The 18,450-nt window shown below is 39.2% G+C and overlaps 1 protein-coding gene across 1 annotated transcript in view; it reads right to left on the minus strand.

The window, feature by feature from the left end:
* The window catches only part of CRYBG1 (crystallin beta-gamma domain containing 1), a 223,908-nt gene that overhangs the window by 121,683 nt on the left and 83,775 nt on the right, over positions 1-18,450 (minus strand). The window contains exon 2 of the mRNA XM_061131909.1: positions 4,823-4,961. Coding sequence (XP_060987892.1) covers positions 4,823-4,961 — 139 coding nt within the window. The remainder of the gene's footprint in view (positions 1-4,822; positions 4,962-18,450) is intronic.

Raw genomic sequence — 18,450 nt, forward strand, 5'->3', positions numbered from 1 at the left:
CATATAGAACAGCTAAGGAGAGAGAGAAACAGGAGAAATGATGGGGTTGGGAAGAGAAATGGGACCTTGCCCCTCAGTGTGGTCAGCTACCTGAGGAGCATGGTAAATGAACATGTCAGGAAATGTTCTGTGCTCTCTACTACCCAAACAAATGCTTGTTCAACTGAATTGTTATCCTTATTGACTAAACTAGAATAACCAGGCTGGAAGCCGGAAAACACTCCACCTTGACAATTATAAGATTAACTGGGCGATTAAAAAGCTGTCAAAAGTGATGGTGGTAGAACCACCTCTGAGGTACTTAAGACTAAAGCAGATATCTGTTTTGGATGATTTGGGAGCATCCCAATCGCAAGAGTGAGATGAGAGATTCACAGATGTCTCCTGAATGATGATGCAGAGAAGCACAGACAAGAAGCAAAGTCTGCATATGTGACCACTAGAGAAGCAGCCCTGATTTGGCAAAATTCCTTCTGCTCTATGGATTATAGTTACTTTGGTTTGGGGGTGCAGGGCTTATTTTTTCTTTTAAAAAGTACACATGCACACACTATACACATGCATACACACAGGCAATGGGAAATAGAGACTTTATCCAAGTTCAGAATGAAAGTGAAGTGAAGTTACTCAGTCGTGTCCGACTCTTTGTGACCCCATGAACTGTAGCCTACCAGGTTCCACCATCCAAGGGATTTTCCAGGCAAGAATACTGGAGTGGGTTGCCATTTCCTTCTCCAGATCATCTTCCTGACCCAGAGATTGAACCCGGGTCTCCTGCATTGTAGGCAGACACTTTACCATCTGAGCCATTAGGGAAGTCCCAAGTTCATAATTTTTTTTTTATAAGTTCAGGATAAAAATATCCAAATGGTTAAAAAAAATAGTTTTTTCAAACAATGTACCCATTTATTCCCTTTAACTTGCTTAAGTTTGGCTCCACAATGATTGAAAATGTGACAATTTCACTTATTATCACTATTAGAGAAATTTTCTAGATGAAAGAAAGTGATTAGAATTGAAGGAAAATTGAGATTTTCGTACTAGAAATCACTGAAATTCTCATTAAAGTAATCACCCTTTTTGATGATGCTAATTTTAATTAACAATACATTGGTCAGTATTCTTATTCTATTTTTTTTAAAGAAATGCTTTAATTAATAAAGGGTGTTCCCAGACCCTGTATGATTTTAATATCTTTAGACCATCAAATTTTTACACCTGGTCTTATGTCCCTGGATATGTTCTAGTGTCTTCTAGTTTATAGTCTATGGAAATTTGAATAGAATTTGTATCCGGCTGTTGTGTGAAAATTGTATAAATCTTAATTATGTTAAATTGATGCACAGTGCTTTTCAGGTCTACTATATCCTTCTACTTCTCTGTATATTCATTCTATTAATTTTTGAGAGCTTGATATTGAAACTCCACCTAAAAATCTTAATTCATCTACTCTAAAAGATAATTGTAATATAGAGTGGCATTATATGTAACCTTATTCTATATTTTCCAAGTCTCTCATAAATGTTATATTTCATAATTAAAAAATAAAAATAAAAGCTATTCTTTCCACATCCCAGAAATATACTTATGTAGTAGAATTAAGACATTTTAATTTACAAATGAATTAAGTAGTAAATATAAGAAGTATAAAAATATAGCAAAAGATAATGCACAAGGTTAATCCTTTCTTACATGCAAAGAAAGAATTATTCAATATGATTATATAGATGATATGTTTTCACTTAATAATACCACTTTCTTATGCTTTTCTTTCATATGAAAAGTCTGTTACAAATATAAATATTTTACATAAACATATCTTCTACTCTAAAGCTGACTAAAGGTTTTATGTAGCTGTTTAAAAGAAAAAATTGTTTTGTATAAATAAATAAGATCCTTGGTGATTTTTCTCATTTAAATTCTAGTAATATTCTGCTTTGATTTGCAGTTGTGCTCCTTTACCTAGGAAATGGCAATCCACTCCAGTATTCTTGCCTGGAAAATTCCATGGACAGAGGAGCCTAGTGGGCTACAGTCCACGGGGTTGCAAAGAGTTGGACACAACTGAGCACCCACGAACTCTTTTCCCTAGTTGATGTATATACACGTTTGAGAGGCAATATTATCTTAGTATTTAAAAATCCATTTCCATTTATACATGCAGGTAGAAAAAACATCTTTTAATTGAAGGATTCAATACAATATTGTCAGCTCTAAAGAATGTCTAAGGAATTTTAACATGTTCAATAAGTAAACAAACACAATAACAGAGTGTGCAGAAGACATAAAGAGAATGAATAAATCTTAATTGTTTGGGGGAAGACACATGGCTTAACTTCAGTGCAAATAAAAAACTGAAACATTAGTCTGAATAAACAGATATAACTTAGAGAGCTAGATCAACTCAGTGATCTTAAGAAGAACTGATGGCCTTCTGCCTGGGAAAGATACCAAGGGTGATGCTGATACAATTGCCTAGTAAAGCTGCTGAATCCTGTAGAAATGACCAGGCTCCCTGCAGACAGTAAACTAAGAAGAATCCTTTGAAAGGTATGGGAGGCACCCTGGCACTCCAGTAGGTACGAATTTCCCAGAATCTATGTGGAGTTCATTTCTGTTTCTCAGTAATACTGGTCAGACTGGTGGTTATGGAGCTGTCCTGTACTTCTGAAAATGGTCTGGTTACACCTCTCAGCTATGATCTCAAGAGACATAAAATTGAGAACACCATCAGTAGGCAAGAGAGCACTATGCCTCTTCTTTTCTTCCAGTCCTTATAGAATACGCAGATGAGGAAGATCCAGAGTCAGACCCATGAGGGATGATGGAGGCGGGGAGAGAGAGAGAGAGAGGGAGAGAGACAACCGGCAGATCCAGAAGGGACCTGGAAGCCTGTTCTCCCTGTTGTGGGCATTTGACCATCGCTGAGCAGGACAGTGTGGTGCAGGCAGAGCGTACAGGCAGTGCCTGGCTGACCCCATTTCAGGCGACACGTGGAGACACTATAGCCAGAACGACACTTTGCCTCTGCTTGCTCCCTTCTTCGAGTTCCTGCCTGTCTTCCGTCTGCCCTGGCTCCCTTCCTACACGGGGTGCCCAGTTCATCCATTTCTCGTCCCAGGTGTCTGCCTGCCCCGGATGTTCTGCCTGGCCTCCTTGTCCCTGCCAGCCCTCACAGTGGGCTGCCCAGTGCCCAGGGCTCCTTGACTGCATCCTGGGAGAGCAAGCAAGGGGTAAGAGAGCATGTCTAGACAGGGTGAGGGTACCGTGAAGAAGACACAGCTCCTGCTGAACTGCAGACCGAGGGAGGAAGTGCCACAGACCCTTCACCGTCATCCCCCTCAGGGAAGTGACTTTTGGCCCAGCTTTACATGCTGCCACCAACTGTTTCCTGGGCTTCAGTAAATACTGTGAGATACTTAATGACATGAGACTTGCAGAATTATTTTTAAGTTATTAAGGGACAAATATAGAAAACAACTCAAAATTCATGGTCAGTGACTGAATTTATCAGGTTTTGTTTCCAGTCACAAACTGTTTCTTATAAAGAAAGAAGAACAGAATGTAAAACCAATTTGAAAGTACATATAAATTATAGTAAGTCAGTTTATTTAATTTTTTAAGTTAAATTTGATTTTTTCATTTCACTATTTTATAAAACTTAATTTTATACTTCTGGTACTCATTGATAAGTTATGCTATTTTGAGTTATAATTTTCTGTTGAATTTCCCTACCCACTTTTGTCATTTTCTAATAAACTGTAAAATATGAGTTTATGATCTCATCATGTCTTTTTTTTCTTACTGCTTTTCATCACTAAGGATATTTAAAATATTTTTTCATTGTGGTAAAATACACATACATACAATTTACTATCTTAACCATTTTAAATATACAGCTCAGCAGTCCTAAATACATTTAATCCTAAATACATCAGTAGTCCTAAATATATTCACAGTGTTGTAAATCCAATCTCCAAATTTTTCATCTTGCACTAAGTAATTGTTTCACTTTTAATATACAACATTACTAAAACAAACTCCTTTGGGGAGAGGATTTCTTTCATGACGAACTATCTTTCATTGCTAACCCTCAGTGATCTTCCAAAAAGTTGTAACAAGAACTGTATTATACAGCCTTCAAAATCTAGCAGCTAAACCAGCTCTCACACGGTGACTCAAGACTTTATCTTGCTGCTTTCAGGCAAGTGCAGAAGTCATGCCCTTTCATGGGTAAAAGGATGCAGTTAATAAGAATATATTTTTATCTCCCACCTGGGGGAAAACTTTTAAAGCAATATAGTTAAGTTAGAACTCAACTTTTAAAGCAATATAAAGTTTCTTTTAAAGAAATACAGTTAAAAGCTTATCTTAAAGCAATATAGTTAAGTTAGAACTTTCTATGCAAACATCTAGATATTAAGATGTAACTGCTGATAGAATGGTAACAACTCTAAATGCCTTACAGTAGGAAGGAAATGTAAGTAAATAAAATGCTTTTTATGGGAAAGAATCACTGTTTCCAAATATTGATGTCATTTTACTTTGTATATCTTTGAGTTAAAGGTATATAAAGGGGAAAAGGCAGCAAAAGGCACCCATGACAACCAGGCAGAACTTCTGAAGGCAGCAAAGAGCAAAGATTCAAACTCATCCTTTGATCCTGATTTATTATCATGGTGCTTTGATATGTAATGACCTTTTAACCATCTACGATCTTTTTAACTATGTGTTTTTCAACCAGAGAGGTGTTCTTTTAACACTGCTTTAATTCAGTTAAGTGTTTAGTCCTGGGAGTCAAATATTGGAAATGAAGCATTACCTTTTTAAAGATTCCAGACTCTGTAGGTAAAGCACCAGGCATCTCACAGGTGCTGTGAAAGAACTGGGACTCCCCGCAGTACAGTGTAAATTCTTCATACTCTCCAGCCACATGCGCTCCGTCCACTACCTCCAGGGCTCTGTAAAGAGTGGAAACAACAACTTCTCAAGGATGCTGAAAACACAAGAGGCTAAAGGCACACTGCCCACTGTATATTTCCAACCCGTCAAAATAATGAATCATTCTTCAAAACCTACACAGAATTGTAGATAACTTGGTATTCTCATAGCACATTTATAAATAAACTTTGATGATTTTACCTATGTGGCTAACTTTTAAATCCTACGCAGAAAACAAATTGGAGACAGACAGGTAGGTAAGTAAATTGTTAGATGGCTAGACAGATTTTGATATGAAGCGATACAAACTCATTTTATATTTGCTTGGTTGCTCAGCTGTCATTGTTCTTAAGGGGAAAAAAAAGCATTTGTATGTTTTCTGAACACTGGAAATAAAGTAAAAACCGATTCCTCCCAGCTAGGGGAAGAATCTAGGCTATGCCAGGCAAAGGAATCTGTTCCCAGGATTATCATATTTATTAGATTTAAAAGGAATGGAAACCAATAAAGGCAGTGTTTTAGCAGACACTGGTGGTTGCCTACCCCCAAACCATTTCCTTTATCCAAACCCAAAGCCTAACTGTCACACCTCCAACATACATTTTCTTTGCTAACAACCCTGATGTGTTCAGATAGCTATTTTCCATGTGCTTCAGAGGAAGTTGCTTCCTGCCCTGGTAATCAGTCATGATTGGTCTAATCCTGGAGTCCCCTCACCAGTAACTGACTCAGACACAAGCCCACACCTATCTCTCTAGCTGATACCATCACATTGATTTAGGTCTCCCTGATCCTTAAAGTCTTTGTATTTACTTAAGTAGTCACTCTGTCAAGTCTGACTCTATGCGACCGCATGGACTGTAGCCTACCAGGCTCCTCCGTTCATGGGATTTTCCAGTATTTGTACTTCATCCTATATCTGATGCAATTCTGGCCACTAGATGTGAGGGACATCTGTTGAAGGAATCATGAGAAGGTCTTTCTCTTAAAAGACAGTTTACAGAAAGTAACAGTTCTTCCCTGCAGGCCAGTATCATGCCTGTTTGTGATGAATGTGACAGCTGTCCTGGGATCAGGAGTGGCATTAGCCTTAGGAAAAGAGATGGAGAAGAAAGCAGGGCAGAAATGTGAGAGCAATTTGCATCTTCAAGTACTTTGCTGAGTAGCTGAATTAACCAATCCTAGCCCTGCCCTAGCTCTGAAGTTCTCATTACGTTGCATATAAATGTCTGATTCTTTAAGCCTTTTTGAGTCGAGTGTTCTCTGTTACCTGCTGTTGAGCATCATAACTGATACAAGGGTTGATGTATTTCTTAAGCATATACTTAAGACTGAGAAGAAGATACTGGACCAGGAGAAGGAGGCTCATGAAGAGAACTAAAAATTAAAGCCTTTAATATTTCACAGAAGAAATAAAAGCCTTTGAGGAATTTCTATCAATACAATGAACCAAGGATAAAAAGTAGGGTAAAGCATTAACACTTTAAGAGATGAGGAGGCATAAATCAATGGGGTAATGTCAACAAGGAAGAAATGTATGGGAGTGATTTTAAGAAATCCACCTTGTACCTCTTTGTTTTAGAAAACCTTATTCTTTGTGTTACAGAAAATGTGAAGGTATTTCAACAGCAACAATTTCTTTTTGTCTTCCTTCCCAATTTTGTTTAAAAGCAATTTTTGTACATAGTAAATACAATTCAGTCAATATTGAAGGGGACTGAAATAAAAAGTAATTTCTTTAGCCCAATTATATTTCTCTCTGCATAAGTAACCACTCTGAATAGTTTCCTTTCTGCAATGTTCATGCCATATGTAAGGACTTAAAAAAAAATTTCTACCCTCTGAAAGTAAGTGCTGAAGTTCACCTTAGAGGAAAATCTCTCCTTAGGAATTACAGATCGCACTTATAAAGGGATAGAAAAATACACCTAGCTTCAAAGAATTACATAACATTTGAAAAGCATCTTATGATTGAGAAGGTGTTAAAGACTTACCACAGATGTATGTTTGCATCAAGATTTATTTTTATTAACTGGTCCACTGACCCTAAATCACAGCCCTTGTGCTTCTTCTGCTCACAAATAAGCCAAGAAGAGAAGCAAGCAAGTGAAGACCACTAGGATTGTAACAAAGAAAACCAAATCTAACGCCATATTGGATCTGTTTCTTTTACTTTACCTTTTGTATTCCATTGTCTTTGTTCTTAGTTGGGTCTGACTCTTCGTGACACTGTGAACTATAGCCTGCCAGGCTCCTCTGTCCATGGGATTTTTCCATGCAAGAATACTGGAATGGGTTGCCATTTCCTTCTCTATTTGCTACAGTTAATCACTAAAAGGAGACTGCCTACAGCTTCAACTATATGTGATGGCCCATATCTTGGAATCCTTCCCCCTAAGCCTGAGCTGTACCCTCATTTAGCTCAAGGGAAACATCCTCACCAAGGCCCACCGATAAATGACTGCCAGAATGAAGCAATTAACACATCTCTTCCAGAGTCTGGTTGGAACCAGGAAATATTTGCAACAACTATTACCTTTTCAAACTTTACTCCTCACCCCCCAATCCTTGTTTTATAAAAGAAACTAGCATCCAAACCCAGGCAAGATGGCTCTCTGGGACACAGAGACATCTTCTCTGCCTGCTGGCTTCCCAAATAGAGTCACTATTTCTGCCCCAACAACTGGTCTCTCAATTTATTGGTCTGTTTGTTGTGCTAGGAGTAGTATGAGCTCAGACTTGGTAACAAGACTTGGAAATGGATTCCAACCATTGAAGTTTGATGAACTGGAAAAGTAAAAAGAAAAGTACAGAAAGTCTACCACTTTTAATAGTTTTTCTTTTTGAAGAGAAAAATAATGTACCCATTGAATGAATCTAGAGATGAAGTGATAAACTTGAACTACATGTGCTTCCTAAGCTGTGTATTGTTGGAGGTGGGCAGAGATCCAATATGGAGTTCTCTCTTCCTGCTAGACACTTCTGTACTGTGTGATTAAAAGCTAGGAAGGCTGCCCTTTTTATGTATTTTTCTTGTGATCCAATCCCTGGCTGTAGTTTAGGATTCTTTTGCCTGCAAGTAATAGACACGCCAACTCACAGAAGCCTAATCAAGACACAAATATGTCACTGAATATAAAGCGAGAGAGGTGGACTGAGTTGGTTTAATCAGTTTATTCCACTGCTGCTGAATTGAGTGGCTGCTACAGTTCTGGTCATCATGTATAGATATATGATAATTCCAGGTGATGAAAAGATGATCTCTTCCTGCACATCTCTCTCAGAAGGAAGGAAGTCTTCCCTAGAAACCCCCTAGCAGACTCCTCTGCATGTCTCATATCTACACCAAAACCATTGCGGGACCTACCCCCAGACGCTGGGGCCAGAGAGGCATCACAGCGCAGAGCGGGCACGGGAACAAGCTGGGGCTCTATGAGGAAGGGAGTGGGGGGGTGGAGACGGATGTTGGTGTGTAGCACTCCACCTCCCTGTCCAGTAACATGTCCCCCACACTTGGTACACTGCTGGTAGATGTACAGCCGAGATATACTCATGGTTGAATTTGAGTTACCAAAGCAGAAACATTCATGATTCTGGCCTTATTGCATGTTGAACCCAGGCAGTCTGCTTGCTCTCCTGGCCTGGGGATAGACTAACAAGACTTAGCCTGCTCTCCAAGGGTCAATCTATATGCTTGGGGTCATGATCTCAGAAGGCAGACTTAGCTCCTCAGTGGCCCAAGGAAAGAGATGACCCTCATATGTAGCCCAGGCAAGGTCCTTGCTTCACTCATAATTCCCAAACCATTAACTTCAGAGAGTTGTGCTACAGCAAGTGACTTCTGATCTCCCTTGGAGAGGAGGGGGATGAGGTGTTGGCTGAATTTCTTTTCCTTTAAACCAAGATCCAAGCATGGCTGCTGACCACGTGGTCACAGGCACCATTAATTCGAAGTTGGCTCCAGGACTCAGTTGGGAGGTAAAGAAAGGCCACAGGGTGTGTGGGCCCAGAGGGTTTTGCAAGCTGAGTTCCGTTTTAGGAGCGTCTTGCCCCAGACGCATTTTCTAGTTCCTCTCTAGTGGCAGGCACAGAGCTTCTACTCCCAGGAAATGTATTACACAAGTTTGTCTCCTGAAACGCAACCTTCACAAAACATTACACAGACATAAAATACCTAGAATTGTGCTGGAGGGGGCCCTGGGTGCTACAGTAATTTAAATAATATCTAGCTCTCATTCTTTCAGCAAGCATTTTTATATCTCCTTTTGTGTATCATACAAGGTAAAGGTAAAGAAACCCACTCCAAACCCTCAGAACATTAACATCTAGTAGACACAGGGGCTCATCATGTGGACAAAATATTTTAATCGTGAATAACAGTTGCAGACAAAGCTAGACATAGGTAAGTCCCCCTTGCTGTTGTTCAGTCGTTAAGTCGTGTCCGACTCTTTGTCACCCCATGAACTGCAGCACGCCAGGCTTCCTTGTCCTTCACTATCTCTGGGAGTTTGCTCAAACTCATGTCCATTGAGTCAGTGATGCCCTCCAACCATCTCATCCTCTGTTGCCCCTTTCTCCTCTTGCCCTCAAACTTTCCCAGCATCAGGGTCTTTTCCAATGAGTTGGCTCAAGTTCCCCTAGCTTAAGAGGAAATCTTAACAAGTGTTCGCAACCGGAAAGACCAATCGAAAAGTTCATTTTTCTTTTCCAAAGGATATATTTTCAGTTTAACTCCTGATGAGTAGGCTGCAGGTGGTTGTAAGAAAGGCTAAGTATGGCCCCCTGGTGAGAAATCTAAGATTTATAAATGGAAATAGAGCTTCCTTTCTGAATAATCACTACTGGTCTCTTATTAAGCACATTATTTCTGGGGTTAAAAAACAAAACAAAATAAAATCCCCCTCCCAACTCCAAATTGCCATACTAGTCTGGAGTTTTTTCAGAGGAAAATCTACTAACTGGCTAATTTGCAATCTGCACTTTCTTGTTTTTAGTACAGGTATTATCCTGCCAGAGTGAAGGGAGTTTTGATGTTAAGTACTTTATTTTACTCAGACTCATAAACAAGTGGAATACTAACCCACTTATTCCATTATTTTTGGTTCCTTTTTTATTTGGTTTGCTTTTAAAAGCCATATTTCCTTTCTTGGAGTTTTTTCCTTAATATATATATTTTATTGAAGTATAGTTGACTTACAGTTTCAGGTACACAGCAAGGTGATTCAGTTACACATACACATATATTATTTTAAAAATTATTTCCATTACAGGTTATTATAAGATATTGAATATAGTTCCCTGTGCTATATAGTAAACCTTTGTTGCTTGTTGCATATCTAGTTTTTAAATTAGAAATCTAGCATTCTATTCATATTAAGTCAAACAAGTGGAATCAAATGTCATAAATTTTTTAGTTAGGCAAAAATTCATAAGTTTTCTAAAACATATATATTATACATACTATTTCTATATATATGAATACAAAAACTTTTCTACTATGCTTCTTCTTGGAGATTAAGTTGGTAGAAAATTAATAATAATACAATTGTTTGCCTTTTCCTAAATTAAAAGTTACTTATTGTTATTTCCAGGCAAATACAAACTTGGTGAGGCTTGAGGAGAATATAATTTTGGGGCCTTCTTGAAAAAGAAAACAAAGTATCTTATTTTTTCAAAATATATAGCACTAGGGCCCCATGTGCTGAAGTTGCCCATGAAACTTTAGCTTTTGTTTCCTATAAATCCACCTCAGGTTTTCCTGATCGGGTCAGCTCCATCAAGCTGCTCCTTGAGCATTTTAACATATGTAGCCCAATATAAAGCAAGTTATGAGCTTCTCTATCTAATAATTCTTGGTTCAGAGATAATGTACATGTAAAACAAATGAGGCACAAAAGATTTCTAGGGTATGAATGTGAGAATTGGACCATAAAGAAGGCTGAGCAATGAAGAATTGATACTTTAGAATGATGGTCCTGGAGAATACTTTTGAGAGTTCCTTGGACAGCAAGGAGATCAAACCAGTCAATCTTCAAAGAATCAATCCTGAAGACCAGAGTCTGGGAGGACTGACACTAAAGCGGAAGCTCCAATTCTTTGGAAAAGACCCGACTGCTGGGAAAGATTGAGGGCAGGAGGAAAAGGAGTGACAGAGGATGAGATGGTTGGATGGCATCACCGACTCGATGGACATGGGTTTGAGCAAACTTTGGGAGATGGTGAAGGACAGGGAGGCCTGGCGTGCTGCAGTCCGTAGGGTCGCAGAGTCGGACACGCCTTAGTGACCTAACAACTAGGGTATAAATTGATGCTCTACTGCCATCCAGTGGCTACTTAAAGAATTCTTGGTGTGTTCTAATAAGCCTCAGAGCTGTAACTTGAACAACAAAAGGTGTGGCCAAGAGAGCTGAAAACACCAGGTATTAGAGCCACTCCTCTGAATTAAGACTGTGGTTATAAGGCTACATAAGTTTGCTGGCCAGAAAGGAAGGGAGAAAGCTTTTAATTTTAATAAATTAAAATTTTAATAAATTAAAATTAAAACAAACAGCACTAAGTAGAATGTGTAGTATTAATATTTCATTGCTGCAATTGCTGAATGGCAGGGAGCTACCATATATGGAGCAATCCTGCTAATATGAGGCCCTGTATCAGATTATGGACACACCATCAGATAATTCTAGGCCTGGAAAGGCCCCTAGTGATTACCTGATGCAGTCTCTCACTGCACATTTGAAGTGACATTGGCTCTGAGAAACCACGAGGCTGGCAGGGCTCTGGGCCCACTGCTTAGCCACGTGCATGGAACTGATGTTAGGCTTCTCTGATGAGGCTCACCAAGAGTCAGCTAATGGCAGAGTGACAATAGAACCACACCAATCTATCCCACTGCCGGAAAACAAACAAAAAACTAATATATTTCCCTTGGAAAACCAAGGATTTTGGATTTACAGAATGAGTTTTTCTTTCAAAAGCAACGTTGTATTCAAATTTGTATTTTTCTCACGTGAATGAGACATGAAATATAGCAATGTGTACACAGATTTCAGAGTCATACCAGCCTAGCCATTACCCATGTGATCTTGGCTAGTTGCTTAACTGCTTGCAGCCTCAGTTTCCTCATTTGCAAAATGGGGATTATAATCAGATTGTCATGAGAATTAACTTAGGTAACACTCACAAACACTTAGTCTAGTACTGCTACATAACAGGTGCTCAATAAGTATCAGCTATTTTAATTATGCCTATGAATGTCAGTTAACATTTGCTGCATTATAACTTTCTAGGCATCATGTAGATGGTATTTTAAGCTAGCATATTTATCAGGCTCAATTACAAAATGATACAGAAATGAGAATATCTGAATTGAAAGATACCCCAGAGATAATCTAGTGATCCAACCACTTCATTTTGCAGTAGAGCTCATTGATGACCAGAGACATTCATTGCTCACAGTCATAGGACTAATTATTGGCAGAGTTGAGGGTAAAGAACCTATCCAACTCCCAGTTTAGAGGCTGATTTCAAATTCTCTGCAGATGAGTTTTATGGTCACAAATCCTCAGTTGGATGGATAAACGAATAAAATCTCTATGCTTATCCACATTTTGAAAATCCAAACACCCTCATAGTTTAAGACATATAAAAAATACTACATCACTAATCAAAGTATTTTGTGTCAGCAAATGGTAATAGCTTTTAACGCAGAAGGGCTGCCATCTAGTGGTTGCACAAGAGTTTCAATTTTATTATCTTTTTCAGTAGTGTTTTTGTAAAAACTCTCTGGAGGCATACCTGGTGACTCAGTGGTAAAGAATCTGCCTGCCAATGCAGGAGACCCAGGAGGTGCAGGTTCAATCCCTGGTCGGGAAGAACCCCTGGAGAAGAAAATGGCAACCCACTCTAGTATTCTTGCCTGCAAAATCCCATGGGAAGAGGAGCCTCGTGGGCCACAGTCCATGAGGTCGCAAAGAGTTGAATATAACATCGCGACCAAACAACAACAACAAAGCTCCCTGGTTTGGCTGGTCTCTATTGTTTCTAACTTTCTGGGCCCCTTGATTTTTTATTTTTAAAGCAAGAAAGATATTTATTGTAATGCACTGCCAAGCAAACTGGCAAATTCCACGAACAAATAATAGAACATTTTTCTATAGCTCATTATTTCCATAAAACAAACCATTTTTCAGTTATCATTTCTGAAATAGAATATAAACCCAACTATAAACAACCAAAAAAAAAAAAAAAAAAAACAATCAGTGGCCATGAAACCCCAGTGCCGTGTGTGTCACTAAACTAGATATTCTAAGTGGTGGCTAGGAAGCTGGGAGCGATCTCCCAATGTTCTGTGTGGGAGAGTCCCCCTCATATTTGTCCAAGTTCCCCTCATATCTGACCACTGGGAATGCAGATCACTTTCTCTCCAACAGAGCCTGGGGACTTTTGCCCTTATAATTCCATGTTGTGAAATCTAGGCTTTGGGTGCTGCAGAGTTTGTGAAATTTAACCAAGCTGTCTCAGGACCAATAAATAATTTGTCGGTTTTTGTCATGTGTGATCACTTCCCATGACTAACAAACTGTGAAGCACCCCCCTCCCTCACTCCCGCCCCTGGAACCAGGCTGAGCTCAGTCAAGTTGGGTTTATTAGTATTGGTTCCAGAGGAAAGAAGAGTCTCAATCTGAGCAAGAACAGAGAACCAGGGACCCAAACCACCAAGGAATCACTGCCCTAAGCCCTGAGGAACTGAAGACCTTGGTCTGGGTCTCAAGGAAAGGCTTAGGTTTACCACAAGTCTTGTGTTTCATTAATGACTGCACATGATCTCGCTTAGAGTCGCTGAGGGCTTCCTGGTAGCTCAGCTGGTATAGAACTCGCCTGCAGTGTGAGAGACCTGGGTTCAATCCCTGGGTTGGGAAGATCCCCTTGAGAAGGGAACGGCTACTTATTCCAGTATTCTGGCCTGGAGAATTCCATGGACTATATAGTCCATGGTGTCACAAGGAGCTGGACATGACTGAGCAACTCTCACCTTCACTCAGAGTTGCTAAAAATCCTGGCCTTTTCCCCCACATCTCTTTACAATGTTCAAGTTGAATAAGGTTAGTTTTTAGTTGTCAAAAATAGAAAAAAGTTTCTTGGTTGCTGGCATTTTTCTTCTAAGGCTGTCAAATCCTATAATCTAATGGCAGAGAAAATGTAGGTCTTCTTTTGATGGCATGTATAATTCCCAAAGACAGGCTCATGACTTTGCTAAGCTGATAAATAACAAATACATAATGCTAGAGAATTTTAAATTGCTATCTTTTGCAACACAAAAGAAAGCTAATGGTGATTATACAACCATGGAGCAGGCAAAGAGCAGGAAATTTGGCAGAATATGGTTCTGTGTACAAGAGCAGAAAACGAAGCCCCACATCACCAGGGACAGCTCTTGGGAGTCAACCCTGAGCTCTTCTGCTCCCATCATTCAACCTCCAATCACTGGTGAGGGGTGCTTTGTCATCATAACTGAGCTTGCTTTGAGAGACACTAAAGATGCAGCCGCATGGACCACTTCGTTAGACAAACTGCCGGAAAACTGAGAAGGGTGTGAGCTACCATCTTATTTAATATTCTCTCTGTAGTGACTGAAAGGGAAGATTTCTCTCTTTCTTAAATGTAAAAAAAACCTTTTCTGTTCCTTACCAGTTGTCTTTCTGACAATGTGGACTATATACCTGATCATGAATAAATGTTAGTAATTATATAGAATTATACAGAACTTTTTGAATATACAATCTGTAAAGTAATTATCTCTCTGGCTTATGACACTACTATTCCTTTAGTTTTCTTATCCTCCCTTATTTACATTGTTAACTGAAGATAAACTACTATAAGCCTTGGAGGAAGAAGTGATGGGGCAGCAGTTATAAATACATGGAACATACTTTCACCTCACCAGTATGATGTCCATCTACCCTTGTCTTTTTTTTTTTTTTAGTATATGTGCTGCCGAAGCGAGCACTACCCTTGTCTATTCTAACTACCACCATCCTAGTTCCTAACTTCATTACCTCTTCAATTTAGAGAGTTTTCCAGCTATTCTTTGCTATCCGGTCTCTCCTGCATCCTCCAACCCATTCTAACGTTACAAATAGATTCATCTTCCTGGTGTACATTTGTGTTTGAAAAGCATTAGATGGTTCAGCACTGTGTACAGTAGAGTTTTAACTCCACAGTTTAGTAGTCAAGCCCTTCCATCTTCTGGGCCCAGTTCATGTCTTCAAACATAGTTTCCCTACACACCCCATGTTATAGGCAATTTTACTATATTTTAACTTTACCATAATCATGGATGACTCTCTCTCACCTCAGACAGTAAGTCCTTTTTGGGTTCATATGACTAACTCCCTCTGTTTCTGTCACAGCATGTGACAACATCTGTCACATCACAGACATTTAGTAAGGGCTTCCTGGGTGAGAGAATACAAAGCCCCATCTTGCAAAGATGGTTTGACTCATAACTACAAGAGCTGCTTGCCGAGCCTGTTGCTATTTATGACTATTTCAAATAATGTCAACGTAAAGCTTTGGTTCAAAAGCACCTCTTCCTTTCTAGGCTGGTCTAGCATGTCTACTGTTATTTTCCACAAGTCTATGGTGATGTCACACACCTTGAAGTCAACTTTATAGCATCTTTACTATGCATCATCTGCTTCCTTTGTTCACCTTTGCCCCACTTAGCTCACTAGACCAAAACGACTCTGGTGCCAACCACAATTAGCCAGAGTTTATGAAACTCTGGGGTCCCTAAAGAACCTGGCACTGAACTTCCCTGCCTTAGTTAGTTCTTTCAGACACTCAGAGAATTACCTTTGTCAATCTAGAGCTTAGATAATACTTGCATTGCTGTAAACATTATTACTTTGTAGTATTTTTAGAAGCAATAAAGCTAGAGAAGTTGTGTAATTTGTTCCTTGCACCAAAAATGTTTAGCATTTACTGTACTTCCAGAACTCACAAATACTAATTTTTCTTACAAATCAGATGCTCTCAAAATTCTTACAGCTGTAATTCAGAGATTTAAAGGCTCTAATCAATATGTTCTTGCTATATGATGATCCGTAAGCCTCATAAAACTAGAAGTGAGAATTGAGTCTGTAAATGTTACTTGTAAGACAGTAAAACATTCCGCCACACAATCTGGTGCTTGTAGTAAATGGCCTTTGATAATGTGAAACTAAAAAAATATTTTAAAATATGAGGATGAGTTTCTATATATCTTTTTACTTTTTCAAGACAATTCTTATGGAGGTTAGCATCTACATTTAATTTTCATAACTGTCAATTTCATCATGTTCAACTTACTGGACTTCCAAATACCTGGCAGTTGTTTGATGATGAATGTAACATGCATAATAATTTGTTCATAATTGTCTGAATTACATCTTTGGCTTTCTCCATCTGCATCACCTGCATCAGATGGGTAAATGCCACAAGGGCCTCCTAGACACAGCCTTTGGCAGTGACTAGAAATGTCATCATTTACTTAATGAATGAGTTCAATTAGTGTCTTCAACTTGTGATAATGTTACAAAAGAAAACTCTAATTAGAAATCATCTCTAACAAGAAGTAATAATGTAAAACACATAACAAACACATCAGGAATACAGATGAGCTGACTGAAGAGGACAGGAGGCTGGATCTGAGGACAGACTAATAATATTGGTCATCTCAGCTCTCATGAATGAAAATCTCTCACGTAGAGGAGGCAAGAACAGACTGTCACTGGGTCCCTACTCTCCATTTAGCTTAATAAATTGTTCTTACAGAGGTCCTAGTAACAATCTCCCTATTTCCCACCTAAGCCCCTCTCCTTTCCCCAAACTCACCCTGTCAGTCATGGTCAGGGAAATCTGCATTTCCCTTAGGTACACCTTGTTTCACTGTTTATATGTCTTTGTTTGGGCTGCCTATCAATTCTTTTCCCTTCCCTCTTTGTAATCTTTGGTGATCAATTTCTATTAAACCTAATTACAGAAGTCATTTACTCCAGAATGTGACTGATTGTGATGAAACCTGTGTTTCCTCATCTCTTAGCTATTCAGTTTATACTAAAGTAAATCTTAATTTACCAAAGGGTTGTGTTCCAAAGTTTTTTTTTTTTTAACAAAAAAAAATGATTTATTCTATAAATACAACGTTGTAAGTGGTGGTTTGATTACCAAAAAAGTCAATTTCATGTAGCTGAAATAGAGTGTTGCTCAGTCATATCTGACTCTTTGTGACCCCATGGACTGTAGCCGGTCAGGCTTCTCCATCTGTGGAATTCTCCAGACAAGAATACTGGAGTGGGTTGCCATTCCCTTCTCCAGGGGATCTTCCCAACCCAGGATCAAACCTGGGTCTACTGCATTGCAGAAAGATTCTTCACCGTCTGAGCCATCAGGGAAGCAAGTATGCCATAGCAAAAAAGAAAGGAAAAAAGAATGCCATTATGAATCACAATTGTTTAGTATTGGTTTAAAAAAAAAAAAAAGGAACAAAAAAGCAATAAGACAATCTGAGGAACAGTCTTTCTTTTATTTGAGTGCAGATTATTCTCTTTTTGGGATAAGGATCACTGAGAAAAAGCAGATTCAATTGAAAAGAGATAATGGTTAGATTTTTTCAGAGATTATAAAGTGACTTTACAGAGCTTTTGTTATCACCAGATTTAGATCATTATTATTTCACATCAAAACTCATGGTTTTTTTCTTTCCCTTTCCTTCAGACAAATCTATCACTAGCTTTATTCCTGGGCTTTATAACCACCAACTGCATGATCATGATTTGTAGCGGAAACAAAGGGGACACAAAGAATGGAAAGAAAAAAAAATAAAGAGGAGTGGAGAACAGGGAGAGACCTTCCTTGGCCAAAACTAGCAAGAAAGAGGAAGAGAGGAAAGTCTTCAAAGTAAGGTGAGGTAATGCTTAGGAGGAAAGAAAATCCTCCTGTGTGGAAATAAAAGGCTGAGAAGAGACAGCAGAGGGCAGAAGAAAAGAGGGACACAGCCCGTGCACAGATCTCTGAGGGAAGACACAGGGGCCCCACGTCGCCCGGGGTTAAGCGCTGAGGTCCGAGGCTCCAGACAGGCTTCTGTGCACAACACAGAGGACCGAAGGACGTGGAAAATCCAGGTGAGTGACAGCAACTGGTTCTGAACTTTTACGTTGGACATGATGAAGTATCAAGGCTTCCCTGGTGGCTGAGATGGTAAAGAATACAGGAGACCCAGGTTTCATCCCTGGATTGGGAAGATCCCCTGGAGAAGGGAATGGCTACCCACGCCAGTATTCTTGCCTGGGAAATCCCACGGAATATGAGTGGGCCAGGCCCCTGGGGTGGCAAAGAGTTGGACACAGCTGAGGGCCTAACACTGTGAAGTATCATTTGTGTGGGTCAAAACAAGTCAGATACGCCAACTTCATATGGTTCGACCTACTATTATTTGTTAAGTGTTCAATTAGGTTTTCTGGGAACACA

The sequence above is a fragment of the Dama dama genome, chromosome 28 (assembly GCF_033118175.1).
Source record: "Dama dama isolate Ldn47 chromosome 28, ASM3311817v1, whole genome shotgun sequence".
In the NCBI taxonomy this organism is placed as follows: Eukaryota; Metazoa; Chordata; class Mammalia; order Artiodactyla; family Cervidae; genus Dama; species Dama dama.